Raw genomic sequence first — 26685 nt, forward strand, 5'->3', positions numbered from 1 at the left:
AATGTGGTAGTTTGCGATGAAAAATATCACTAGTGACCAAAAAAACTTGGAGTTAGGTGAAGAATTGACTAGCAATCTAAGGGTCTGTTCTCATTGACTGAACTCAGCTGAACTGAACTGAGCTGAATTAAACTAAAATGAATATTTTATAAGAGAAAGAAATTAGGAGCTGAGCTGAACTGAACTGAGCTCAGCTGAACTGAATTTCAACGTAAGAGAACAAACCCTAAGTTTAATAAAGAGTAGATAGAATATATACGTGGGATGAAGAAATAGAATTTAAATTTACGGATTATTAAGCACTTCATTAGTTTCTTTCAAAAAAAATAAAAAATTTACTCCATTATATACAAAGGGTATGTTCTCTTACGTTGAAATTCAGTTCAGTTCAGCTCAGCTCAGTTCAGCTCCTAATTTCCTTCTCTTATAAAATATTCATTTCACTTCAGTTCAGCTCAATTCAGTTCAGTCAATGAGAACAGGCCCAAAGTGCACGAAAAAAATTATAGTAACAATTTATGATCCCGTCAAAAAACAATTTATGAAACAATCTCTATGATGTACGCCTACGTATATAGTGCTTTGTACTTCAGTAATATATTACTCCGTACTAAAATGAAATTAGATTTATCGATTTATCAACCAATCTAAAATGACATTTAGCGACTTAGGTGATATGTATCAAATTTCTAAATAATAAAGAAAACTTTCCCAAAAAGAAGTGCACCATTTGAACAAACATTAATTTCCCAAAAAAATGAAGTGTATCAAATGGTTAAATTGAGATGTCCATTGTTTGAGATAAGCTGTTTACTAATCTACTTTGGGAAATAGATTAATGCTAACGAAGATCTAAGAGCTATGTCCCATCTTATTTATATAAATAACCTTAAACTTAGTATACATTATGGGATAATAAATCAAGTTGCGTATTCCCACTGGTGACTGGCCACTACATACGGAGTACAAATGATACAATGATACAAACATTAGAGGAGGCTATCAAATCTTCTAGTTCAGGATCACGTTCATCTGGGACATCCATTTTCGGGTTTAGGTCTAGTAATATGTATGTACATTACCAATTAGCCGAACTAGGCAATTAGTCTTATAGTCTCTCCATACTGGGAAATACAATTTCGACCAATTTATTTTTGAGTCGACAGTCAAAGTTTAAGTTTCCGTCGTTGAGTGTGAGGTGGGGAGCCTAAAGATCCAAGGGGCGGATCTGGGGGAGCTGTATTATACACTTATATCGTAACATTCTAATGCTCATGAACAATACTTACACAAGAGTTCAGAAGTATCAAGCCTTAGCAGAGAATAGGTTCTATACAGCAATTATATACAGCACCGACTGATAAAGTGATCATTTGTCATGCACAGCTCTAGATTCACTCCCCTAACAACAAAGTAACAGATCATCTCTCAGGAAAAGAAACATTAAAAGGCAGACGGGGGAGGGGGGGGGGGTAGGTAGGAAAACATCATACACACTATAGATTAACGGGAGAAGGAAACATCTGGTCTGGTGTAGCAGAGACGAGGCCCATAATTTCATGATCGGTATATGTCAAATGTTGTGCTCCATCAACCACACTAAATGCTGATTATATACTGATAAAAAGTAGATTAGATTATTCAATTACCGCCATTCTCAATTGCAATGTTATCCTTATTAGTTCTTGCAATATATCTTCTCTTAGATTGAATCAATTGGACGTACTCATTTATCACAAGATGAAACTTGGTAGCAGCCTTGTTAGACAAGGCAGCAGAAACACCACCCTTTTTCAAAGCCTGGCTGATGTGCCTCTTAGCATCCAGCGCATGTCTCTGGCAGAGAGTCGGAGTGGTAGCGCTTAGTATAGCCTTATTACAAAGAAGGGAACCAATCCGCCCACCGTCTCTGTTCCGAGCAAAAGTTGACACATTATTGACAAGATAAAAAATTAGGATAAGTACCAATTTTTGCATATAGTAAAACTTTGCACCTGACATTTACTTGGCCAAAAAAAAAAGGCAATAACTTCCTATGAAGCTGTAACAAAACTAAGCAGAAGGCAGCTGACTCTTGCCCACAGAAAAAAGAAAACAGCACAGTAGTTAAAACCCCAAACAAATATCAGATAGAACACCTGGTGGCTGACATGGTGCATTTGCAATATGCTTCAGATGCGGAAACATGAAGAAACAAGTAAAGAATGACTCCAAAACCCTACAATATTTAGAATTTTTCATATTTGGAAAGTAAATCAAGATACATTTGGCAAAACGCATTGAAACAAAGTCAAATTAGTCAACAGCACAAGCATATGAGCATCAAAGAATTTTTTTCTTACTGGCATAGCTGGTGAATAGAATAAATACTTCATAAATACAAATTCAAGTTACAAGTGTGAAGATGTCAAAAGTGGACCTTTAAAGCATGTCTTCCATAATATCTAGAAGGCTAGAAGAATTCTTTCTATTACAGATGGAAAAAACACACAACACACATAATTAGAGTTGTGTTTGAAACTTTGAATCCTAAACCAGTCAATGGAAATCGGCAGCAAACACCATCCATTTGATGAGTTGAACTGAAAACGTTGCTTCTACCTACACATAACTGGTAGCTAGACACGATTTCCTGGAAAACTTGGCTGATTTATCAAGGAAGAGGAATGGTAAAAACTATAAAGGGGTCCTTTAATTATAAACATGAGTGCATCAAAGGTTTTCCATTCTTTTCTTTGCATAGACAAACTCTCTTATTTGTTTCCTTAACCAAAAGGCAAGGAAGTTGCTTTTATACAAAGAAGTGGCACGAGGAGATTTACTATGTACCACAGTCCACAGCTGAAGTGGCTATATGCAAAGATTTGATTGTTTCTATCTAGTAACACTTTTAAGCTAATGGGGGAGCATAAAGTGATTTGATATTATCTCAGCTCCTATCATGAATAGAGGATGGACAATTGATGAACAAGACTGGCAGAGGTTGGTGATGCCCATAGGATACTTAGATGTAATAGACATGATTGGTAAATTGTCCAGATACTTGTCAGTCTTGTTCCCAATTTGAACCCATCTTGGTGGTGAATTGCCAATGTCCAGAAGAAAAGTGAGATGAAAATTTGCTGGCACTGATATATTGATATTGTCACCAGTGTTATGGCCACCAGTTTTGGTGGGAGTTGATAGCTGGGCGAGGCCCGGGAGATGTAGCAAGCAAAAACCTCTATGCTATGAGGCATCAATTACAAAAAGCCTAAAGCAGTAAGCAATTTTATTCATCATACGGCAGAATATCACCACTAAATGGTAGCGTCAAAGTGTCAAACACTAAGGAAATACTTATACCTCCAAAGGAAGATAAACCAAAAATCATTTTTGTTAAAAATGTGACAGAAAAATTGTGCAATCCACCCACAGTAGTTGGAATACACTTCCTCTGTTCTATTTAATTGCAACACGGTGGGGGGAGGGGGGAGGATGCACAATTTTTAAAGCTATGAAAGAGATAGAGGGAGAGGGGGGGGGAATGGACCCATGTGATGAGGAGAGAGATAGAGAGAAACATGAGCCAAAGATAGTAATTTTGCAACTTCCCAAAAGGGAATTTGTTGCAATGAAAAAAGAAAGGAGGGAGTAGTTCCAGGCCGTTTGTCAGCAACAAATGCATCATAGATGCACATTACTCCGACTTTTGAGTAAAAATATCCTTCAAACTTCACTCCAAACTACCCTCCCAAAATCATCTGATATCGACTTCCAATTCACAAAAGGTGGTAAATCTCTTTTCTTTAATAAATGCACAGCTTGATGATTATTCTTCTTTAAGCCCCGTAATTTCTTTCAACTTTGGCTCAAAACTCTAAATTGCATTCATGTTGATCTTTGAACCTCACGGGATCCCTCATGTTGATCTTAGATTCTCAGTGCATCACCCACTCCTATGCGCATTCAAATGAAGAGCCTCAATGCCCTAAACTCATTGATGTCTCTAATTTTCAGAAAATCTAGAAGTCATTGAAGAGCATACTAACTATAGGGCCAAGAGACCCATGATTATATCATTTCCCAAAAATTAGTCAAACATGACATATACATAAGCAGCTTGTGGAATGGAAAGGAGCACGGAGAAAGAGAAAGGGTACGGAATAAAGTAACTTTTCATGATAAAATTTTCTTATAATTTTAAGGAAGCTCATACAGAACGAAAAGGTGTGGTAAGAAAGCCTCCTATACTGAATTGTCACTTTCCTTCCTCCCAGAGTGGCTAAGGATTTGTTAGGATAGAACGGTAGAAGGATAAGGAAAGGGAGGGGAAAGAAAGGAGGGAAGGAAAATGAATCTCATCCTCTACCTCTACCTCTACCTCTCTCTCTCCCTTCGCTCTCCCTTCCCTTCCCTTCCCTTCCCCAAACATCTGATTTGAACCAAGGAACTTGTTCCCCTCCCTTTCCTTTACCTCCCTTGCTCATCACCTCCTCTTATCCAAGCAAAGCGTAAATGTAAGTACAAGGAAAGCTAAAGACAACATGACATTTATTCCCCTAAATCTTCACTTCTTCCAAAACCTCACGGGTAATAATAACTAACCAGAATTTAGAATCCTTCCCATTCCTACAAACAAAACACTAGCACCCGTTTGGTTTTTTCTATTCCCTAACATATCATTCCTCATTTACCACATAATTGAGTATATTTACTATCTCAACCTCTCCTTGTTCGGTCTTCACGTAACTTTATGCACTTGTCAAAAAGTAACTAGCACAATCACGCAACTACATGTGTAATCAACCCAAGAAAAACAAGTAATCAACTACAAACAACCAGAAAACAAGCAATTCCTATATTCAATATTTTACAAATATCAGTGCGTAAACTGGTGCAGTATTAGTTTCAAGGTATAGTTTCACTATATCAAATTTTTAGATGATTCTTATTAATGATATTAATTATTTTGTGTATACAAACTTGAAAGTCAAATGTGTGGATTATCAAAAAACAGAGGTAGTATAATCTAAATAATTCAACAATCAACCAATTATAACAATCAATGAAAACCAAAAAAAAAAAAAGAAATCAACAAGAAAGAAAGAGGAAGACCTCAATTGTGGATATTTGCATTTTTTGTAGAGCACCTGCTTGCTATCACTCATTATATGCAAGATACAGAATCGCGTTAACGCCATAGCTTTCCCTTCACACCCACTGTAAGAGCACCAACTGAAACTTCTCCCATACTCCACCCCTAATTTATCACCACTACCACCATTTTCACTGTTACCATTACCATTACCATTAACGCCACTGCCATTGATCCCATTACTAGTACCGACGCCATTATCTCTCTCCTCGGCCTCATTATCTTCTTCCCTGCAAGGTCCTTTCCCATACATCCAGTAATACTCCCGGTGTTTCCGCCTCACATCCTCCATTAACGACCAATAATGACCCTTGTAACAATCAGTGAGTCGCCTCAGTCGACGAACTCGCCGTTTTATTACTTCCTGCCGAGTTAAGTACCTCGAGTTCGCAAGGAGCGCGTCCTCGTCGGTAGGATCCATTTCCAGATTTCTACCCAACAATTAAGGAATATAATCAACAGCCTGAAACACAATTTCAATCGAATTCACTCAATTATCAAAATTAATCCCCAAAATCACAGAAAATTCTTCTCGCTTAAAATTATCTAACATAAACTGCACAAATCAAAATTCTAGCAACAAAATCACTTGTTATAATCTTTCTAATTATAATTAATTGTTCAATAATCCACCTAACAAGAACCCTAAATTGGCTATACTGACAATTAATTATACGATAAACCCTAGATTATGAAACTGATATTCGATGATTAAAAAAAGGAATTATAACAAAAATTAACAACAAAATCTTACCTCAGAAGATGCTTCAATGGAAAAAGAGAAAGCTCAGAAGCTGGTTCAAAGGAGAAGTCAGAGCACGCGCTTCAATGGAGGAGAGAGAAAGAGGAAGAGGGTTTAACCGTTTAATGGAGTGGTTTTGGAATGAGAGACAGTAAGATGACAATTTTTTAATTTTTAAATTTTTTTTTTTGGTCGAGTAATATTCGGAAATCGGTAAAGATGACAGTGGTTTTTACTTTTTTACATTCGGAGATTGGTTGAAGAAATTTCAGTAAGTACTCCGTATGAAAAAAATCGAAGCTGTTAGGTCGGTGGACAAAAAATTTACTGCACATTTCAAGATTTTTAGGTCGGTGGACAATAAATTTTTAGGAAAACAAGAGTAATTCAAAATAATGAAATATAGTTGACAATTTTATTTTTTTTATTTAGAGAGCTACAAAGGACTCGGGGTGAGAAAGATCTCCTGGAATCGGTAAGGTCGAATATGTCTATTTTTCTAGAACATAGGGAGTACTTTTTTTTTTTTTTTTACTATAATAGTCAACGGTTAAAACTTTGGTTATTGGGTTTTGAAAATAAAAGTCTTTATCTTAGTATGAAAAATAGACTTTCCCCTGTTTTAATACGTAGTATGTGATACAAATGAGCTTTGAAAAACTTTTCACTCGATGGATTTGGCTAAAGGATATTTACGCATGCGATGTCTCTTATAGTGTGTCTAATATATCACATGATTTATGATATTTACACGTATAAAAACAAAACAAACTCAGCCCATGATTGATCTTTTTACGTTGTCAACAAGGCCAATATGTTTCAGATTTTAGCCACGGTTAAGGAACAAGATAATCCAATTGGTATGAGATTAGAGTTAAGCTTGTAAGAGCTATTCATGCTATTGTTTACAAATTTTAATGTATACAATACATGTTCGTAAAAGTCGAATTTTTGTAAAGTAGTTGTTGACAAATTTATTTCCCACAATGTTGTTTGACCACCCAAAACACTATTTGATGACACCTCAAACCCTTAAAACCATCAGCACCACCCTCACCCCACGGCCAAAGTTGTCATATGGTGGTATGGAAAATATAGATAGGGTTTTCAATGGCGAAACATGTGAAGAGATAACCAAGGGCTAAGGATGTGGTCTTAATGGTGTTATAGACTTATAGTGCTATGGACAAATAGCTGTGATTTTGGCAACGATTTAGGGAAGAGAGCGGAAGAGGGAGAATGAGGAGGATTTGGTTTCAAGCATATAAGTCATTGATATAAGAGCAAAGACGTATGCAGGGGCGAGCCTACCCATGCCATTATGAATAAGTTTTGGTTTGAATCGTATAAGTCCGTTGATACACTTGTTAAGCACAAGAAAACTAGCTAAGTTGATTTTTTTATTTTATATTTTTATGGTGAAGAAGTTGGTTTTTTTATTGCTAGCCGTAATACCCATTCTAGTCCCTTAAGTAAGGGGTTCAAATCCCAAAACTTGTAATTTTGTTTGTTTTTTTCAAATTAAATAATTGTTCTTACTTCATAGTTTATATGACATGCTCTATACAAAGTTCCTGGATCCGTCTTTGTATAAGAGGACGAAAAGGATGTGGTCGCTGGTAAAGGGTACATATGAGTGGGGAGATTTGGAGGGAGTGGGGGGCGGGGGTGGAAACGGGGGGGGTCATTGTTGAAGGAAATGAGGTCGGTAGTGGATGTGAAGATTGGAAGATGTCTAGGTGGGTGGAGGAGGAAGAAGGTGGTTTGGTAATGATTTCAGGCATACATACATAGGTTACTTGCTACAATAGGACCGGTTGAAATCATTAAAAGTGAATAGAGGTAAAATCTCATATTTCGTGAACACGACCAAAAAAAAAAAAAAAAACATTGTGAACTGGGTTAGGATCAAATGAGAAGGATCAATGTACATATAATTTGATTTGGATGTCCATATAGTTAAAAACATACAATGAAAAATGAATATTTAGAACAAATGTATAACTGCAACATTAAGGCTCTGTTGTATTTACCTTATTTCCACTTATTTGAGGGTTAATAAGTTCAAATAAAGGTTAATAATAAGTTCACAAAAGTTTAGATAAGATTAGTTCGGGAAAAATAAGTTCAGATAAGTTGTGATAAGAGTTAATCAGGGCTGCCAAGTTTAATTTATAACTAAAATAAGTTCTAATAAGGGTCAATAAGGTCAGATAAGGTGAATAGAACGCACCCTAAATCTTCACATCCTTCTAATTCTAAACATCCTTTCATTTAACCCTAAATCATTTAACAAGGAGCTTAAATTCAAATTATTACTGTAAATACTTAAGATCAATTGTTTCTAAATCTAAATTACATAGTAAATATTATTAATGTCATTAAGATCACAGGCGATATAAAATAAATCCGAATGATAAAATACATAGAGTTTGACTAAGATCACGGGCAAAATGAAACGAATCCGAATAATAAACTACATGAATTTGGTAGACCCATACTCATCATTCATCAAAGATAAATGAAACTACAACTATAACCACTCACACAAACCATGTTAGCCCCACCACACCCCCCGCGGCCCGCCCTTTTTTCCAAAAAAACATAACGGCCACAAAATCACTTAAACCAGATCATCATCCTTCATTGCAGTCAAGATGTTGAGTAGTTGCAGCACTAGCAGAGCAGCCATTTCCGTTGCTTCTAATTCTCTCTCCAAAACCCTAATTTCTTCCAATTTCATCACCAATCCGAGAAATCTCTCCTCATTTTCCCGCCAATCTCTTCATTTTCTCACTCTCAAATGCTACAGTAGCAGGAATTTTGATTCTCGTAGAATGGCGTCGAATTTCTCTCCTCGTGCTTCTGCTCAGCAATTGAAGAATCCTGATGAACTTATTGATTCCGTTGAAACCTTCATTTTCGATTGCGATGGTTTGATGCTAAACTCAATCTCTCCTTCTTTGCTTTTGTTTTTTTTTTTTTTTTTTTTTTTTTGTTTTTTTTTGTTTTTTTTTTTGTTTTTTTTTTTGGATTTTGCTGGAAAATTGATTATAGTGGCGAAGATATGATGATGATGGATTTTTAGTTTGATTGGTTTGGAGTTAATATTGTAGACTTTACCGACTAAATGACATCATGATTGTTACGACGGAGAATGATTGATAGCTCTTTGAAAGTGGCGAATGTAGATGTTTATAGTTTAATAATGTCACCAAATCGTTTCTTGAATTAGATAATTTGTTCACAAATAGGGTATCAACTTCAATTTTAGAGATATGAAAATAATATTTGATGGGCAAGAGTTTTATAATAGTGTATGATGTAATTCCTGCTAAAAGCTACTGTTTGATGTGTATATTGGATTGCCCAGAGAACTAGGCATTTACATTGGTTGGGTTAATCTCGGTATCAGAACCATTTTGTTCATGCTTTCTTGGTTCTTTGTGATTTTGGTGTTGGTGTGTGGGAGGTAGGGGTAAATGTCGAGATCAACTCATTATGTGTGCACATGTGAGTTGTCCGGGAAGGTTTGGCACCTCAATGTGGGCTATTCGGTACATTGGTGAAGAGAAGAGATACTAACCATCTTTTAAAATCGGGTTGTTTTTCCTATTTCCTAGTTCCTACCATTGCCAATTGATTCTATGATGGGACTCAATTGGGCGTATAAGTGATCATACTCTACTTATCCTACCTGCCCACTTTACAAATATTGGAAAGTCAACATAAAATGATCTTCTTGTGAAAGATGTTAATACGTCTCTATGTTTGTAGGTGTTATATGGAAAGGGGATAAACTGATTGATGGAGTCCCAGAAACACTCGACTTGCTAAGGGAAAAGGTTTTTATATCCTAATTATTAAGCCTGACTACTTAATACTTCTATCTAGGTGCTTTAAATTAGAGAGGTATATTGTGAGTTTGAGTATGACCAGCTCTTTCTTCATTCTGTTAGGGTACTTAATGGCTTCATCTATTACACAGGGTAAAAGACTGATATTTGTTACCAATAACTCAACCAAGTCTAGGAAGCAATATGGAAAGAAGTTTGAGACACTTGGCCTTAGTGTTACTGAGGTTAGTTCTGGATATGTTGTATTGAACATTTAAATTCTTTGTGAACTTGTTTACTAAACTCATAAAACACTCCCCTCAGGAGGAAATTTTCGCTTCATCTTTTGCTGCTGCGGCTTACCTTAAATCAATTGATTTCCCGAAAGATAAAAAGGTATGCCTTTGAGGTGAATTCCTAATTTTACATGGAAGACTTTATGTTTTGAGCATGAATTATCCAAATTATATGACCTGAATGCATGTGTCATTCCCATTTGCCAAGGGCTAAAAACCCGAAGTATTGTTAGTTAGAGCTCTCTATAACATTGTGGTAGATAAATTTCAATTTATTTCTAAAGACTGAGAACTACCTGTATATGTCTCCATGTAGTGTCACAAAGTACAATCTAGCTCTAATTAAGTTTGCTGAGATGTTATTATTAACCATCACTGTCTGCGGTCTGTTGTTCTGAATCTGAATATACCAGGTTCTGGCTCATGACTTTGCGTTTCACTTCCATTTATCATCAATTTATTGAATTTAATATCTTGGTTGTTTACTGATGATTATTACATCTCACAGGTCTATGTAATTGGCGAGGAAGGCATCTTGAAGGAGCTTGATCTTGCCGGATTCCAATACCTTGGTGGTCCGGTATAAATTTCTTCTGTGTAGCATGAACTTTTGGAAATTGCATTGCATTCTCAACAGCCTATTATGTGTTATGTGTAATAGGTTAGGTTTTCCGTCTTATAATACTTGGATCTGATCTGCTATGTTTAGGGCATTCCTAATTCATTAGACAAAATGGGCTGTACATTGAACTAATGTAGAATCTCTAGTCAAAATACCCATTTTGTTAATTAGTACTAGTATACCACAAATGAAACAAAGCCACAGAGTTCCATATTTTGGCAATTTAAGGCTTTGAGTAAGATAACCTTTGTAGCTTGTCAAAGTTCAACCTATACAGGTCAGCATTAAAGATTAAACTTGCTTCATTATCTAGTATGAGGCAAAGGCAACATAGTCATAGAAGTTGAGGTATTTTATATACTGCTTTATGCAATATATTCTTTATAACTTACATTAGCCCCAAAGATCAAACTTGTCCTTCATCTTAATTGGAGAAAAGGTGACCTAGCTTTTCTAGAAAAAGACAAACTATGTCTGTGTAAGCTTAAGGTATCCAGTGGCTTCATAAAAAGCTTATTTAAGCAGAAATCAGGGAATTTTTGTGTCAATCACTCTCGTCATATGCTTAAGTTTTGTTTGTTCATCATAATCCCCACGAATGTGAATATGATTGTTGTATCTGTACTTTCTCATGCAGGAAGATGGAAGTAAGAAAATAGAATTGAAGCCTGGTTACTTGATGGAGCATGATGAAAGTGTAATATCTCCTAGACTTTTATAAGAACCATCACATGACAATAATAAGTATTCAGAAATGCTGGCTGACTTGGTTTATATATTGACGTCTTGCTTATACATGAATACCTTCAATCAATGTAGGTTGGTGCAGTTGTGGTTGGATTTGATCGATTCTTTAATTACTACAAAGTCCAGTAAGTTGCTTTGTATAGTTTTCCTTGTATCCAGAGTTGTTTTTGTCAATACTCTTCTGGACCAATCCCCAGATTAAGAAGGTAAAAACATGTGGTTCATAGGTAGAAAATAGAAACATCTGAGAGAAAGTGTCTTTCTTCCTGACTGCTTGAAAATTCTGCTGGGATTTGAACAATGATTTGTAATTCAGTGATTCACTTAGCATTGAAAATCACAGGAGCACAATTTCTCCATCTTGAAAAACTTCATATCCGCATGACATTATTTGGGAAACTCTTGGTTAGTCTGAGCTCTATTACCTGGTGAAATAATGCTCCCAAGTACCAAACTGTTTTTTATAAAGTTGAAATTGTAGAACCTTCACCATGCTACTTTAGGGAAGCATTATTCTTTCACCTTTCTTTTTTTGAACTTTCAAAAGTTATGTTTACAGCTTACTTGCTCCCGTAGTTGTCTGACTTGTCTCTGGCTCTTATAGATGGCTGGTGCAACTTTGCAACTCCACTTGGTTTAGTAATTTAACAATGCTGAATGCTGTTTGCTACCAAGTTCTACAGTTTATTCTTATATTGTCTCTTTATCTTGTCTTCAGATATGGAACACTATGTATCCGTGAAAATCCTGGGTGTCTCTTCATTGCTACAAACCGTGATGCTGTTACTCATCTTACAGATGCTCAGGAATGGGCAGGTTTACCTTTCTCCAATCACTTTACTGGGTTATTTATGAATCTATTTTATAAATTTCACCCAACACAATTGTGTTTAACAAGTCTCCTCAACCCTTCTCAGTTAATGATAGTTACTGATGACTAGCTTCTTGTTTCTTTTCTTATGTGCAGGCGGTGGTTCAATGGTCGGTGCTCTTTGTGGATCTACTCAGAGAGAGCCTCTTGTTGTAGGGAAGCCCTCTACTTTTATGATGGACTATGTAGCAAAAGAGTATGGTGGTCTGAATATTCTTTTTTTATTTTTATTTATTTATTTTTTTACCAGGCATTTGTTCAGCAATTTACATTTTTATCTAAACAACTTACATCCACCCATGTAAAATTGTTAGGCTTATCACAGTCTAGAGTCTTAAATCTCTATATCTAACTTCTTTGACCATATCAAATGATAGGTTTGGTATTTCCAAGTCCCAAATATGCATGGTTGGGGACAGATTGGACACTGACATACTGTTCGGCCAAAATGGTGGCTGCAAAACACTCCTTGTTTTATCAGGTAATAGCCGCCATGTCTACTCATGTTTCATGAACTTGTTAATTGCTAGATGCATAAGCATAATTATGTCTTCTTGATTTTTTTGGAAAATAGGCGTGACTAGTTTGGAAACACTTCAAAGCCCCAACAACTCTATTCAGCCAGATTTCTACACTAACAAGATATCGGACTTTCTTTCAATTAAAGCTGCCAGTGTATGATTACCATAAAAAAAAAAAAAGCTGCCAGTGTATGAGCATGTAAGTCTCTAAAGCTGTTTTCTTCCTGGCACCTTGTGTAACATTAAATCTCTTTTGTGAACTTCTTGAATTTCCTTCTCTCTTCAGCAGCATCATTGTGAAGTTTGCTTTATTGAAGTGATGCAGGTTAGGAGCAATAAGTGAACAACAAAACGATCCAATGTATTGTATACAAGATTTTATTTATTTTAAATATCGAATCATATGGTGTCCGCCCCCATCCGGCTTCCAGCTGATTTTTCGAGCACAAGAGGTTTCCAATTCCCTGGAAAGCTGCTCAAAGTCTAGCAGTGTAGTTTATCAGTCAATCGATTTTACTTGTATGTTACAACTGTATATGTTGTATAAAACATCTTCATTGTTTGCAACTCAATAACATTGGTGGAATTTTAAGTATGCAGTAAACAGCTTCTGAGTCCATGCTGATATATACAAATAAACTTTCTGCTGCTACTAGTTATTCTTTTCATTTGAAGCTCACTTAATGTGATCAGTGATAGGCCACATTAGTATCATGGACTCGAACGGTATGCAGCATATATTGTGGGATCGATGATGGATTTATTGTGTTGAACTCGAATTAGGGTAGTCGTAGTGTAGTACTCTGGGAGAATATGAATGGTCCATAGCACCCTCCACCCCCCAAAAAAAAAAAAAATTCTGATTGTGTAACGTATAGTAACTCCCTACTCCTTGTGTCTTTTGTCGAAAAGGTTAATGGGACTCGTATAACATACAATATTTACATCCATGCCGATTGGAGTAAGAGGGTATTAGTTATAGCTATCTCATTTGCTAACTATATCATACATTAGCTATAACCTATAATAGATTATTACGGTAAGAGCTGGTGTTGTAAAAAAAAAAAACACTTTCGGAGTATTATCTAGGATAAGATACTGCGTAGAGTGGAGGATAAGAAGGTGGCAGATTCTAGTACAATTTTTATTGGATATTTCAAATTAAGAACAATATACTATGCATTGGATATTGGATAATTTCAAATCAAGAAGGATTCCTTATTCCAAAGATTTTTACACATCATGTATGATATACATACAAAGGTCATATCTAATGGTGTAAGAAAAATTATTCAAAATTTGTCATATTATCCACTTATTATAGTCGGGTTAAATAGATATGGAGAATTTGATAGTTAAATTTATCCAATTTGAAGACAACTACGTAAGAACAAAATACTTTTTCTTGCTCGAATTTTTGATGGATATTCTTAAATTGATTAGCTAGTGTTTAATGACTATTTACTGTCGCATAAAAAATTATTACCTATTTCTATTTATTCTAAAAATACTTATCCAAATTTATTCAAATCATGATTTTCTATTATTCCTCACATTCTCACAAGGGTGCAATAGCGTCACCATCACTTAATAATGTACATAACATATAAGCTAAAGTGCAACGTTCCCGGTTACACGTGTTAAGAAATTCTTATCACGTGCTTGGCGAATCTTTTATAGTATAATTTAAGAGTCGTTTTAACGTGAAACCTTCAATACTTGGGGTACATTTAAGTGTATGATACCCAATATAACTTTCCTAACAATGGAACAAAAGAACAAGAGGATCAGCAGACAAGATAAACCAAATCACAGTTAAAATAACCAAAAATCACAAACTCAAAAAAAAAAAAAAAAAAAATCACAAATGATTTCACTTCCCTGTTTTATTATTATTTTTATTTATTTATTTTTGGCTCCATAAAAAGGCAAAAATTGGGACATAACTCTCTTGTTGTTCAGACAAGAGCAAGTAGTTTTTACATTCAATTTCCCGCATATTCATTTTCTTCGCCTTTCCTCTTCCCCTCATTTCACACCAAGCAACCATTTTCTCTCTCCTCAATCTCCGAGATCTCAAATTCCCCCAATTTCTTCACAAATTCATCCAATTTCATACCCTAATTTCATTAACTCATTCAAAAATTTGATTTTCTCTCTTCTCTTTGCTCGATTGTCTCATCCCTCAATTCTAGGGTTTCATTTTGTTAATTTAATTTTTAAGAACTCGGATTAATTTAGATTATCTTTTATCTATTAAATTAGAGGAAATTTGGTTTAGGAGATTTCGTTATCGTTAATTTGGAGAAATTTTGGTGAATTTTTCTGGAAAATTGAAAATGGATTCGGAGGATGACATGCATGATGCCAACGATGTTGAATCGCTTGAAGATTTTTACAGTGGCGATACCGCTATCGATTCCGATGATGCTGCTGATGGCGATTACGAATTTATTGATAATGATTCGGAAGATGAGTATGATGATTTCACTTCTCATCGTAATCAGGTTAGCTCCTCTAATTTTTGTCTAAATTATCGCATTCTGAAATTTTATTTTATTTGTTCATGGTGTTATTTGATGTAATATTTAAGTTTATGTCTGTTTTTGATGATGTTGAGTGTTATTTCTGTGTGTTTAAATGCTATTTTTGTTTATGTTCTTTTGTCGCGAAATGAATTACATTTTTGGATTTTAGGTGAAAGTAATCAAGAAAATTCTTTGATTCTAGAGAATACTCTCATCTTTGTGGCATTTTAGTGGTAGAAATTTTGAATTTTTGTTTGCTTTGATGTAGAGTAAAACTAGCTGGTTTGGGGTGGATCAGGATCATATGATCATTTCCCTTGAGTTGTTTGATATATGGGATTGAGAGCGGCTAGTTATCGTATTTCTTGTTAGGTTTAAGGCTACAATTGAATGGGAGTTGCTGGAAGCACAATCTTCAATTTCAAATTATATAGTTTTAAGTGTTCTCTAGTAGTTGATACCTACTGTTGACGGTGGTGATTGATTCGGTTATGCTGATGCATCCATGTCTGTCTTATTTTTAAGAGTTGATTGACATTATGGTCCTCGAGTCCTTGGTCATTGCTATTGACCAATGTTACCTAATTCGCCATCATGAACCACAACCCAAAATGTACGATTGGGACATGCTACATGGTGCATTATACTATATGTTTCCATATTTTTTGGTCATTTTGGTTGAAGCTTTTTGTATGACCATTTTGATTTTAGGGCATGAGAGTTGATGTGAGCAGGTAAAAAACTCAGTATATGATCGTGTAGCAAAGTCGATCAAGGGCATATTCTCTTTCGATCATCCATAATGTCTGAAGATGAGGCATTGCTAGGATATGCTTAAATTAATTCTAGGTTGCTTCTTTATGCTAGTGGATATGTATCGCTATTTAAGTTTGTACTTATATTTTTTTCAACTCACCACCTCATTTCCAGGCTTATGGCCTTAGTTTATTTCCACCCAACACAATTCACAGAAAACAAGGTGGATTATCCAACTAAAAATGAGTTGTTTAACCTTTTAATTTTATACTTATTACCATATAGAAGTGAATTTAAAATATATTCATATCAAGTAACTTAAATCCTCTTTAGATAATATATATATACATATTCTGATCCAAATATTGCAATTTTTCCTTTTTTGGAAGTTTCATATACTTTGCAATGTTTCCCTATTTTTCTTCCTCTCCATTTCTTCCTTAATCAATGGGCTTTTATCCGCACACCTTGTACATGTTGCAATATTTGTGGAACTGTGGAAGCAATAATTGACTAGTTCATTCTCTTCATCCTTTTTTCTCTAAATATACTCTGTTTGTTCTTTAGAGATCTTCCTATTAAGTGTTAGTTTGGTCATATTTAGAAATTTGACTGTAATTGGTTACTGATTATTATGAATAATATCATCATGTGAAAGTTAAATCTGGTACGATGTGAATGCTTTAATCATCAAATTTTCATAATATATTTATTACTCTGTAGTAAGTAGTTGAAGGATATTTATGGTTTAAGATGTAATTTGGAGATTGTGGTAATGTAAATAGGAAGATTTATAAGGAACAAATAGAGTAGATATTATAGGTTAGTATTTTTATTATTATTTTTTTTCCAATTTGCAAAGGTTTCATTAGTGATGAATATGTATGTTTGAAACAACATTTCCAAAAGTTTGAGTGAAAGTTTGGACAAGTGTGCATCTCTTGAATTTGTACCTTATATTTAGAGGATTGTTTTTTGTTCTTTGTTTGTATATGCGTGTGTGTGTGTGTGTGTGAGAGAGAGAGAGAGAGAGAGAGAGAGGAGAGTGGTTTCCTTTGCTGCATGATGAGTTGATGAAGGATGGTTAGCTATAGGGTTGAGAAAATTTAGCAGTATTTTTTTCTTTTGGGTGTTGTAATATTGAAAGTATGAATCCACACACTAAATATAAAAGTAGATGTGGTTGGGGAGAGCAGAGGATGCTAGATTTGAATAGATTATGTGGTTCCATGATTTGGTCTTGGTTGGATGAGTACAATTACTATTGTTTTTGAAGTGTAGTCAAGGTTGATAAATGAATAGTGCAAAAAGTCAAAACGTTGCATCTAGGGGTGAGCAAAACCGGGTATCCAAATTAAAACCAAGGACTCGGTATCGGAACCGATCAAAAAGGGTCCATGATTTTCGAATTGGTGGGGAGCGTTTTTTTTTTTTTTGTTTGTTTGTTTTTCGGATATATTTTGAAAATATCCCCTTTTAAATTTCCAAAAAAAAATAAAAATATTCGAAAATGAGGAGGAGAGAAGCAAAGCGTTTAAGGCTGTAGAAGAAACAGCAAATGAAGTGAGCTACAAGGAAGAGGAGAGAGAAAACAAGGGTGCTGAGGAGAGGTGGGAGGAGATTACACCATGGGTGATTGAGGAAGAAGATGATGAAAACTAAGGTTTTGATGAGTCTGGGTCTCTGGTAAATGATAAGAGTAAAATTGTCATTGCTTTGTGATGTGGCTGTTGGTGAAGAAAAGTAGGAAAAAGAAGGTACTTATTGTATAGGTGTGTTAGGGCTTGAGGTGGGTTGGGTTTATTTTAACTTTATAAACCCCAAATTCAACTTAGTCTAACAGGGTGTGTACTAGACCTTATAAAAAATATATAAATTTTTAACTGGGTACCCGTTCCTAAAAACTAAGAACTGGAATTGGAACCAGTTCAGACCGGTTTCTAGATATTGTAATTCGACCCTGTCCCAAATGTAACCAGTTCTTAGTTCATACCCGTACCCCGCGGGTCCTAACCGGTTCTTGATTTGGAAGCGGGTCCAAATCTATAGTGAAATAGAAGTGGTATGATTTATAATTGTGACTTGTGTTTGGTTAGATATGCAATTATATTTCCTGCAGTGAACTCCGATCAATTTGAGCCTTGTTCTTTTTAGCCCCGCGGTATTCTGAATAAAATGCCCATACATGCTTGCAACATTTTGTGGTGGTCTACCTGTTTTATGTTTGCAATTCTTTTGCCGGGTTTCTGATCGTATTACCAATTTTATGTAGCAAAACTATACCATTTTAAGTGAAGCTGATATTCGTCAATGGCAAGAGAATGATATTTTGAAGATATCAACTGTGCTATCAATTTCAAAGGTTGAAGCTGGCATTCTTCTACGTCACTATAATTGGTAATTGTTGCTATGGCTCTTAAGCTTGTAAGGAAGCAATCAACTTCTGATTTAATCATTGTGCTGTTTTCTATGTCATTCTTTCGTGTGCTCCAGGTTTACAGCACTTGATTCTGTCATTACTAGCAATCTTAGTTATGAACTATTCCTACCTGTTATCTTGCGTATCTGGTTGTATCTTGATTATGGTATTATTGTATTAGACTAGACTGTTTGAGTGGACCTGTTGAGTGATGCATGCCTGCATGTCGTGATTTTTTTTTAATTTTTATTTGTTTATTTATTTTTATATGTGACCTTGCAGGAGTGTCAGTAAAGTACATGATGAATGGTTTGCTGATGAAGAGAAGGTTCGCAACACAGTCGGTTTACTGGAAAGGCCTGTTATTGAATTCCCTAATGCAAGAGAAGTATGTTACCTGCAAAAGATCTTATTTTACTGTATTTAAATGATTGAGATTATGTTTACTTATGTAGAACATGAAATGTTTTTAATATGTGAATTATGGGATTGAAGACATGTCTGCTTTCACTATTTTTCTAAAGTAAGTTTCTCATATTTATGTGCTTAATGGAACAGATGATTTGCGGGATATGTTTTGAGGACTTTCCAAGTGCTATGATGAGTGCAGTTGCGTGTGGCCATCCATTTTGTAACTCATGTTGGGCTGGTTTGTTCTGAAATTTTATCCTGATGATTGCATATTGCATTCTTTGTTCCAAAGAATTTTTTTTATTGTTCATCTCTCCAGAATTTCAAGACCCCCCCCCCCTCCTCTCTCCTGATAAATGGAAAAAAAAATTGATAATATGATTGAAACTTTGAAAGTGAGTTATCAGCAATGTAATTTTTTCTTGTTCACCTGTAGAATTTTGTCTGTGTTGATGCTTTCTTGTTTTTGGGAATATATTGCCAATAATGGATTTGAACACAAAGTTTTGTTTGAAAAGATTAGCTATTCTATATAACTGATCTTTATTAGCTGGGTTAGTTGATTAGACAGTTCCATTGCTTCTTCTTGCATCAAAGCAATCACAATTCCCTCCTTTTTATTACATGGTCTGTAGTAGTGTTAAACAAAAAAGACATCTTTAGGGAATTTCTCTCCTAATTTTTCTCTCTGTTTTGGGTCAGGTTACTTGGGTACTTCCATTAATGACGGCCCTGGATGCCTTACTTTGCGATGCCCTGATCCATCATGTGCTGCTGCTGTCGGTCAAGACATGATAAATACACTGGCTCGTGAAGAGGACAGAGAGAAGTATGCACGTTACTTTCTTCGATCTTACATTGAAGACAATAGGAAGGTATTTTCGGATTCATTTTGTTCAGTTAAATGGTAAAAACAAGTGACACTTTCTAGCTTTGGTTGTTCTTGCTTCAATGAATTTGGCTGTGAAGCCTTGTAAACGTTAGCTTGTAGCTGACATAGTGTTTCATACTTACATTTGATATTGCCTCTATTATATGGAAAGGCTAAATTCTTTTATGAGATTGATTTTTCTTTTCCGGGTAGCTATCACATCTGTTTTGATTGTTTAAAGGAATTTAATTGAAATCGATTCTTCCATTTAGTTGGAGAGGCTGTTGTTTCTATGTTAAACCTTGCTATATGAGGTTTGAAAACTGCCTTACAGTTCTAACTTCATTACTGGTGCACTTGACATTTTTCTGTACTTTTTTAATGGTTTTCAGCTCACATGATACCTCCTTGGTGCTCTATTTTTCATTTATCACTTTTGTAAAGTATTTTGTTTCTGGGATATTGTTTTAATATTTATTTTGGAATACTGTAGGCCAAATGGTGCCCTGCTCCTGGCTGTGACTATGCAGTTGATTTCGTTGTTGGAAGTGGGAACTACGATGTGACTTGTCGTTGCTCACATGGATTTTGTTGGAGTGTAAGCTATCCTTTGCCTTCTCTTGTCTGCTGTTACTTTGTCTTGGAATTATCAGTTTTTATGTGGATAAAGCTGGTTTTGGAAGATTACTTTGCAAACTTGTTTATTTCATTATGAAGATCTTTTGAAGTCAGAACACCTCTATCTGACATCGCGCCAATTTGTGATTGGGGTTGGGGGAAGTGTTAGAAATTTGAGTAATGTCTTTCTGATGTGCAGTGTACTGAAGAAGCTCATCGACCTGTTGATTGTGGCACAGTGTGCAAGTGGATCATGAAAAATAGTGCGGAGTCTGAAAATATGAACTGGTATGACATCACAAGATTTCTACTTAATTAGCTGCCTTATTGGGGATCGTCTGTTACAGGGTGATAGACAGTAGTATACAGCTTGATTATTTTTTTCCCTTATCATCCCATCAATATAAGTTTGATTTTGTTTAATAATGGGTGCATGGAATCTCTGAGCTCTTGCTGTCATCAGTAGTGGTGTTGATGCTTAATTTAACTTTACATTTTTTTGAGATTGAATCCCGTAAAGGTGTATTAGCTATGGGTCATGTTTTGTGAAGCTTTGAGGTTAATGTATGCTGCCACCTTGAGTCACAAGTCAACCTGCATCACAAGTTTTTATTTATTTTTAACTAGATTTTCAGTTATGATAAAGTGCTAAGCCTCAACAACGGTGTAAATGTTGGAGTTGTTGGTGACCTGTTGAGTTTGTACACCTATTTGGCTTATTCTCCCTGAATTCTGATTAAATTAACAGGAAGTTACAATATTGGATTGGGATATCTGTTTTTGGTTAGTTAAATTTTTTTATTTTGGTGATACCATTATCATATTTGTGTTTTTTGTGCTTTTCTTTGTTCGCATGCTTTTAGGGTCAGTTTCTCGTTTTGGGGTTTCTTGGCAAGTGGCAGCTGTTAGTCTTTTCTCTTGTTTATGCGTGCAACTGGATTAATATAATTTCAGTTGACATATGCTTAGACTGATTATTGCAGCAATTTTACTTGTATCATAATTGCTTGCCAACTTTAATGTATCATTGTTGGAGTTGCTCTATTTTATAAAAAAATGTTGTCATTATTGCTGAAACGGTGATTTAATATTTACAGGATATTGGCTAATTCCAAGCCATGCCCAAAGTGCAAGCGACCAATTGAGAAAAACCAAGGATGTATGCATATCACGTGTACACCTCCCTGTAAATTTGAATTTTGCTGGTAAGCTTATGGTTAGTTATTTGCATGGCCTCTACTGAATTATGCTCTTTGTTGCTTCCTACTGCGCTTGCACTTTTGTTCTATCTTAAAGTTGTTGACTGAGTTGTTATTTCAATTTCCTTACAATCTGCCGGGGTCCTGGTAGAAAAGAAAAGGAGAAAAAAGTGGGGATCTAGAGGGCAAGTCATCTGAATAGATTTTTTTTTTTTTTTTTTTTTTTTTTTTTTTTTTTTTTTTTGCCTCGCAGGCTTTGTCTTGGTGCTTGGTCTGATCATGGTGAGAGGACAGGTGGGTTCTATGCATGTAATCGCTATGAAACTGCAAAGCAGGAAGGAGTGGTATGAACACCTGATTTTCAACTATCTGTGATGCACATGTTCCTTTAGCGCCTATTTGTGTGGAATGCATTTGTATTGATGAGATACCCTCTTCCTGTTTTGTCACAGTATGATGAGTCTGAGAAACGTAGAGAGATGGCCAAGAATTCATTAGAGAGATATACTCATTATTATGAACGTTGGGCAAGCAACCAATCGGTATGTAGTTGCCTTTAGAAATTATATATTTTTTTCTGTTTCCATGGTTATCCTTTTACACAAAGTTGGCTAGGATAAGTTTTTTTCTGTTGAGACCTGTTTCATTCTAGATTAGTCAACTAGATGTGGATGATAAAATGGCTACGAAAGTCATTGCCCCTTTTGTTCTTTCAGTGATCTCTCTTCCCCTCTTCCTTCCTTCCCTCCCTTTCCTTTTCCCTTCTCTGTCTGTCGTCTTTTTCTCATTTCATTCAATTCTTTCTACTTCCAACACTTTTTATTTGCAGTAGTTTGTCTTGTGCACTATACACATACTTTACCCATTTGCAGTAGTTTTAATTGTGATCTTAGTGTGTGTTGCTGAAGTGTTGGAAACATTGCACATAACCTTATTGAGATATAGTGGGACATTATCTGTGTCTAAATACATTGCTCATGTAGGCAAATGGTCGTGGCCTTTCCCTTGTGATATAATGTCTTTTGGCATTGAATTATCAAGAGAAAGTACAAGTTTCATCAAAATGAGTGGGCTTTACCTGTGAGGATTTAAGCGTCACATAACCTTATTGAGATATAATGGACGTTATCTGTGTCTAAATATATTGCTCATGTAGGCAAATGGTTGTGGCCTTTCCCTTGTGATATAATGTCTTTTGGCATTGAATTATCAAGAGAAACTACAAGTTTCATCAAAATGAGAGGGCTTTACCTGTGAGATTAAGGGTCCATGGTGTAACTGATTGTATCATGCACATGGCACAACCAAGGCTATTTTTTTGCTCATTTGGGCACAACATGTGAGCTCCAAATGAGCAAAGAAATAGTCTTGGTTGTATCATACTCAAGGTTCAACCGGTTGTACATTAGAAATTGCTTTTGTGAAAGTGACATACATCTTGCCTACTCTTGGAAGTTAATTCAAGTGTGCTCATTTTCTTCTCAGCTTTTGGGAAACTCTAAATAATTGATGGCTGCATATCTTTATGAAGTAATTCAAAGAGATCACTAGATCAGCCTTTTTTTATTCTCTTGGTTGTTCAATCTCTTCTCCTCATAATGCACCATTATCACATTGATAATTGAGATATGCATTTCCTATGGCCACCACGTAATAAGAAGTAAGAGGAGTTTTGTTCCCTGGGGTGTTTGGATTTTAATGAGCAGCAAGCCAGCTATGGTGGATTCTGGATTATGGTGTAGATGGGACTCATCAAGGTCTTATACTTGTAGATTGTTTCTTTGTTGCTTAGACTCAACCTTTGAGTTTTTAACTTTATCCGGCAACAAACTCTATTTGAGAGGCGAGGGTTCCTCTAAAAGTGAGAGCTTTTTATATTGACCCTAGCATTGAGTAGGATTACTACTAATGACATTTTCCAGTATCACAGGTTGGGTTTGGTCATCCGTCACATAATTGTATGGTTTGCTGGGCTGTTGCCTGTTGGTGATACTTCTAATCCATGTTAGTCACATGTATTTTTTACATTTTGACGTGGTAAGATACCTCAGGAGGAGGTAATTGGCTTTTACATGAGGAATTGTGGGTTTTACCCTGAGAGTTCATGGTTTGGCTATTCGGCTGTATGTTAAATATAGGGGCTGTAGACTTGTGCAACACTTGATGGAAATCATGTGGTGTGTTATTTTAGCAGATTTTAAGAGATTTTCAATAGCCTCAGTTTCCATTCATAATAGTTTTTATTCATAATAGTTTTTAACACATTTTTTTTTGTAAGGTCCTAACCAATTATTATTAAATAACATGTAACCCAACTATATAACTCATCTCCTAAATTATACAACAAAGGTAGAAGCCCTTTTGAAAGAAAGTGAACATACAAGTGATAACGAGTAGGGGAGGACCCCTTTTTAGGGGTTTTCTAAGTGTTGATAGTTTCTATTGAAGATGAAGCATGGGCCTAGTCCTGCCTGTTTTCTTGTTATCCTTACTTGGTCCACCTCTTCTCCTTTTGTGGGATTTGGTAAATTTTCCATACATTCTCAGTGGCTTATCGGGGTTTATTCTCTTGACATGAATGAATGGAGCAATCTTCTATTTTACTTTTTACCTCCAGTACAGGTCATTCTCTTCTTATCATTAATTATTACATTCGGAGCTTTATCTTTACTTGAAAGTTGAAACTTAGTATAGATCATATCGTAATTATGGGACTAATTGGCATTGTTGGTTGGTCCGTTGTCTCTAGCTGTTGAGTTTTTGGTCTCTAAGATACATTTGGTTTACTTGTGCAGTCTAGGCAGAAAGCACTTCAAGACCTTCAGCTGATGCAAAGTGTGCACGTAAGTGTCCTCTCTTTTGATGCATGTTTATAGGCCTTGTCATTTGGTTATGAATTATGATAGAAGGAAAATAATAGCACTGGTAAAGCTGGGCTAGGCTTTCAGTGGCAATGCCTTGAAGTGATAGTTATTTGATACACTTCTAAACATTAATGTCTTGTATGTGAAAAGTGTCTTCTATTTATTTATTGAAAGGAATTGACTGGAGATATAAATATTCCACATAGAGCTGAAATCCTAGTCTCATTGACAACCCCATCATTTTCCAATAACCGCATGTGTTGTGTCTGGGATCCTTTTATCTTTATTCATATTTACTTATTATATATATTATATATATATACCTCTCCTCGTTTCATTGCCACTAGCTAACTACGTGGATAATTGTGTAGTCTGTTATTGCTCCAAATTCTCACTCTTTTTGAAACACAAATACAGTGTTTTATTGAAGCAAATTACTATCTCTTCACTTATTTCTTTTCTCAAATAACTAATAAACATCAGGGAAAGACTCCTTGCTGTGTGATTTGAAATGACGTCCGAATGATGTCTCTTCAAAGGCATTGGTAACATTTATTACAAGGATTAATTCCTTAACTAATACTTCATAAATGTTTTTGAGTAGTATCGCCATGAAATATTGATGTTTGTTTGCATGCTGCAGCTAGAGAAGCTGAGTGACATACAATGTCAGCCAGAGTCACAGCTGAAGTTTATCATTGAAGCATGGTCACAGGTAGGTCGTAGATTTTGTCTTTTGTTACCTCTCCCAAATTTGGAGTCTCTCTCTAATGAGTGCATCTGTGCTCACAGATTGTTGAATGTAGACGTGTCCTAAAATGGACGTATGCATATGGTTATTACTTGCCTGAGCACGAACATGCAAAGAGACGGTTTTTTGAGTATATGCAGGGTATGCCATCTGGATCTGAGGTTGTACATTCATTATAATAAGTCTTCTGGTTGCTGATAATCTTTATCTTTGTCTTGCAGGAGAAGCAGAGGCTGGCTTGGAGCGACTTCATCAATGTGCTGAGAAGGAGCTGCAAGTGTACCTTAATGCAGAAGGTCCATCAAAGGAATTCAATGAGTTCCGCACAAAGCTAGCTGGTCTTACAAGGTATTGCAATTAATAGATTGAGTTTTGAGGATTTCTTGTGACTTCATTACATCAAATTAATTGATGCTTAAATTAACTCAAAACATTTAAGCCTCCCTTGCAGCCTGTTATTCTATAATAACTATTAATTTACTTTTTTTGTTGTTTCGACTTGTCCTCTCCAACTATGCCGGTTGGGCAAGTAATAAAGGTTCACAAACTGCAACTTACAATATAATGTTTCATTGTTCCCTGACTTGTACAATAAATTGGTGACAGTGTAACGAGAAATTATTTTGAAAACCTCGTGCGTGCCCTAGAAAATGGTTTAGCAGATGTGGATTCGCATGGTGCTTGCAGCCGAACCACAAGTTCAAAAAGCCTGGGAGGAAGCAGGAGCAAAAGTGGAAGGGGCAGAGGCACCTCTGCAAAATCTGGTAGTTCCAGTAGGAATATTGATGATTCAAGCCACTGGTCATGTGAACATTGTACATTTGCTAATGTTAGATCCGCTACCATTTGTCAGATGTGTCATAATAGAAGGTGAACAGCCTCCTATACTTGGATTCACCTGAAGGCGAAGACAAAATGTCGAGGCCAAAAACTCATCGATGGTGGCCAAGGCATCAGATGTCAATAATTGATGCCTAATGATCTCATTGCAATTCACTTGTTTCTGACCTCCTATGCATATGAGGTGGTAACCTGAGTTCATACAGACAGAAATAACAGACGGTGATAATGGTTTGGGGAGGTACAATGTATCGTGTCATAATTTCAGCTGTATATAGTTCCCATCTGCTGTGTCTCTGCGTTTGGATCCTGACCAGAATTCAATGGAAAAACTTGTATTATCTAGTTGTCCTTAATTTGTTCAATGGCCTGAGCCTTTCAGCCAGATTGTAGTAGTGGAAAAAAAAAGAAAAAGAAAAATAGTTGTACAATAGTGAAAAAATTGTACTTGTAACAAGCCGGTTTGACGATCCTCATTGAGTCATTGTCAATAAAGTTTTTCATTCTATCAACAATTATGTTATTGTGCCAGTGTGCCTTAATGATGTAGATTAGTCATTCTCAACATTCTAAATTTATGTATATATAATGTGTACAAAATATCATGCTTGATACTTCGTATATAATTAAACTTTTAATTATTAGATGTTAGTCTT

General features: G+C 35.6%; 3 protein-coding genes across 6 annotated transcripts; 2 read left to right on the plus strand and 1 right to left on the minus strand.

Moving 5' to 3' along the window:
- Positions 1 to 1242: 1242 nt before the first annotated feature.
- LOC110701055 lies at positions 1243 to 6544 on the minus strand. The gene is made up of 3 exons (XM_021878640.1): positions 5892 to 6544; positions 5098 to 5600; positions 1243 to 1909 (listed from the first exon to the last, which is right to left on the minus strand). Exons 2-3 carry the CDS (start codon positions 5556 to 5558, stop codon positions 1642 to 1644), a joined length of 729 nt encoding a protein of 242 aa, XP_021734332.1. The 5' UTR covers positions 5559 to 5600; positions 5892 to 6544; the 3' UTR covers positions 1243 to 1641.
- Positions 6545 to 8477: 1933 nt separating this feature from the next.
- On the plus strand, positions 8478 to 13424 carry LOC110701056 (phosphoglycolate phosphatase 1B, chloroplastic-like). Of its 2 annotated transcripts, none has more exons than XM_021878642.1 (12): positions 8478 to 8813; positions 9657 to 9724; positions 9868 to 9960; positions 10040 to 10111; positions 10520 to 10591; positions 11271 to 11330; positions 11453 to 11505; positions 12099 to 12196; positions 12348 to 12447; positions 12629 to 12732; positions 12826 to 12971; positions 13098 to 13424. In XM_021878642.1, the coding sequence occupies exons 1-11, from the start codon at positions 8537 to 8539 to the stop codon at positions 12930 to 12932; spliced, it is 1104 nt and encodes a 367-aa protein (XP_021734334.1). In that variant the 5' UTR covers positions 8478 to 8536; the 3' UTR covers positions 12933 to 12971; positions 13098 to 13424. The 2 variants fall into 2 exon arrangements, with proteins under 2 accessions (XP_021734334.1, XP_021734333.1); XM_021878641.1 differs by having other exon boundaries at positions 8479 to 8813; positions 13090 to 13424.
- Positions 13425 to 14682: 1258 nt separating this feature from the next.
- On the plus strand, positions 14683 to 26547 carry LOC110701058 (probable E3 ubiquitin-protein ligase ARI8). 3 transcript variants are annotated; one of them, XM_021878645.1, is made up of 16 exons: positions 14684 to 15279; positions 18329 to 18453; positions 18758 to 18863; positions 19034 to 19124; positions 19589 to 19761; positions 20251 to 20355; positions 20575 to 20663; positions 21473 to 21580; positions 21828 to 21918; positions 22027 to 22116; positions 24370 to 24417; positions 25082 to 25153; positions 25231 to 25330; positions 25411 to 25537; positions 25796 to 25953; positions 26043 to 26547. In XM_021878645.1, the coding sequence occupies exons 1-16, from the start codon at positions 15112 to 15114 to the stop codon at positions 26051 to 26053; spliced, it is 1662 nt and encodes a 553-aa protein (XP_021734337.1). In that variant the 5' UTR covers positions 14684 to 15111; the 3' UTR covers positions 26054 to 26547. The 3 variants fall into 3 exon arrangements, with proteins under 3 accessions (XP_021734336.1, XP_021734337.1, XP_021734338.1); XM_021878644.1 differs by having other exon boundaries at positions 14683 to 15279; positions 25796 to 26547; XM_021878646.1 differs by lacking the exon at positions 18329 to 18453 and having other exon boundaries at positions 15161 to 15279; positions 25796 to 26547.
- The last annotated feature ends 138 nt before the right edge of the window (positions 26548 to 26685 follow it).

The sequence above is a fragment of the Chenopodium quinoa genome, unplaced genomic scaffold, assembly GCF_001683475.1.
Source record: "Chenopodium quinoa cultivar QQ74 unplaced genomic scaffold, ASM168347v1, whole genome shotgun sequence".
Taxonomy (NCBI): Eukaryota; Viridiplantae; Streptophyta; class Magnoliopsida; order Caryophyllales; family Amaranthaceae; genus Chenopodium; species Chenopodium quinoa.

Coding starts and splice junctions, on each gene's coding strand:
- LOC110701058 (XM_021878644.1), top strand. CDS start 15,112: ATGGATTCGGAGGATGACATGCATGATGCCAACGATGTTGAATCGCTT. Junction 18,864..19,033: donor AATTCCCTAATGCAAGAGAA/GTATGTTACCTG, acceptor TTAATGGAACAG/ATGATTTGCGGGATATGTTT. Junction 20,356..20,574: donor CACATGGATTTTGTTGGAGT/GTAAGCTATCCT, acceptor TCTGATGTGCAG/TGTACTGAAGAAGCTCATCG.
- LOC110701056 (XM_021878642.1), top strand. CDS start 8,537: ATGTTGAGTAGTTGCAGCACTAGCAGAGCAGCCATTTCCGTTGCTTCT. Junction 11,506..12,098: donor TTTAATTACTACAAAGTCCA/GTAAGTTGCTTT, acceptor TCTTGTCTTCAG/ATATGGAACACTATGTATCC. Junction 12,448..12,628: donor ATGGACTATGTAGCAAAAGA/GTATGGTGGTCT, acceptor ATCAAATGATAG/GTTTGGTATTTCCAAGTCCC.
- LOC110701055 (XM_021878640.1), bottom strand. CDS start 5,558: ATGGATCCTACCGACGAGGACGCGCTCCTTGCGAACTCGAGGTACTTA. Junction 1,910..5,097: donor TGCAAATATCCACAATTGAG/GTCTTCCTCTTT, acceptor TGCTCGGAACAG/AGACGGTGGGCGGATTGGTT.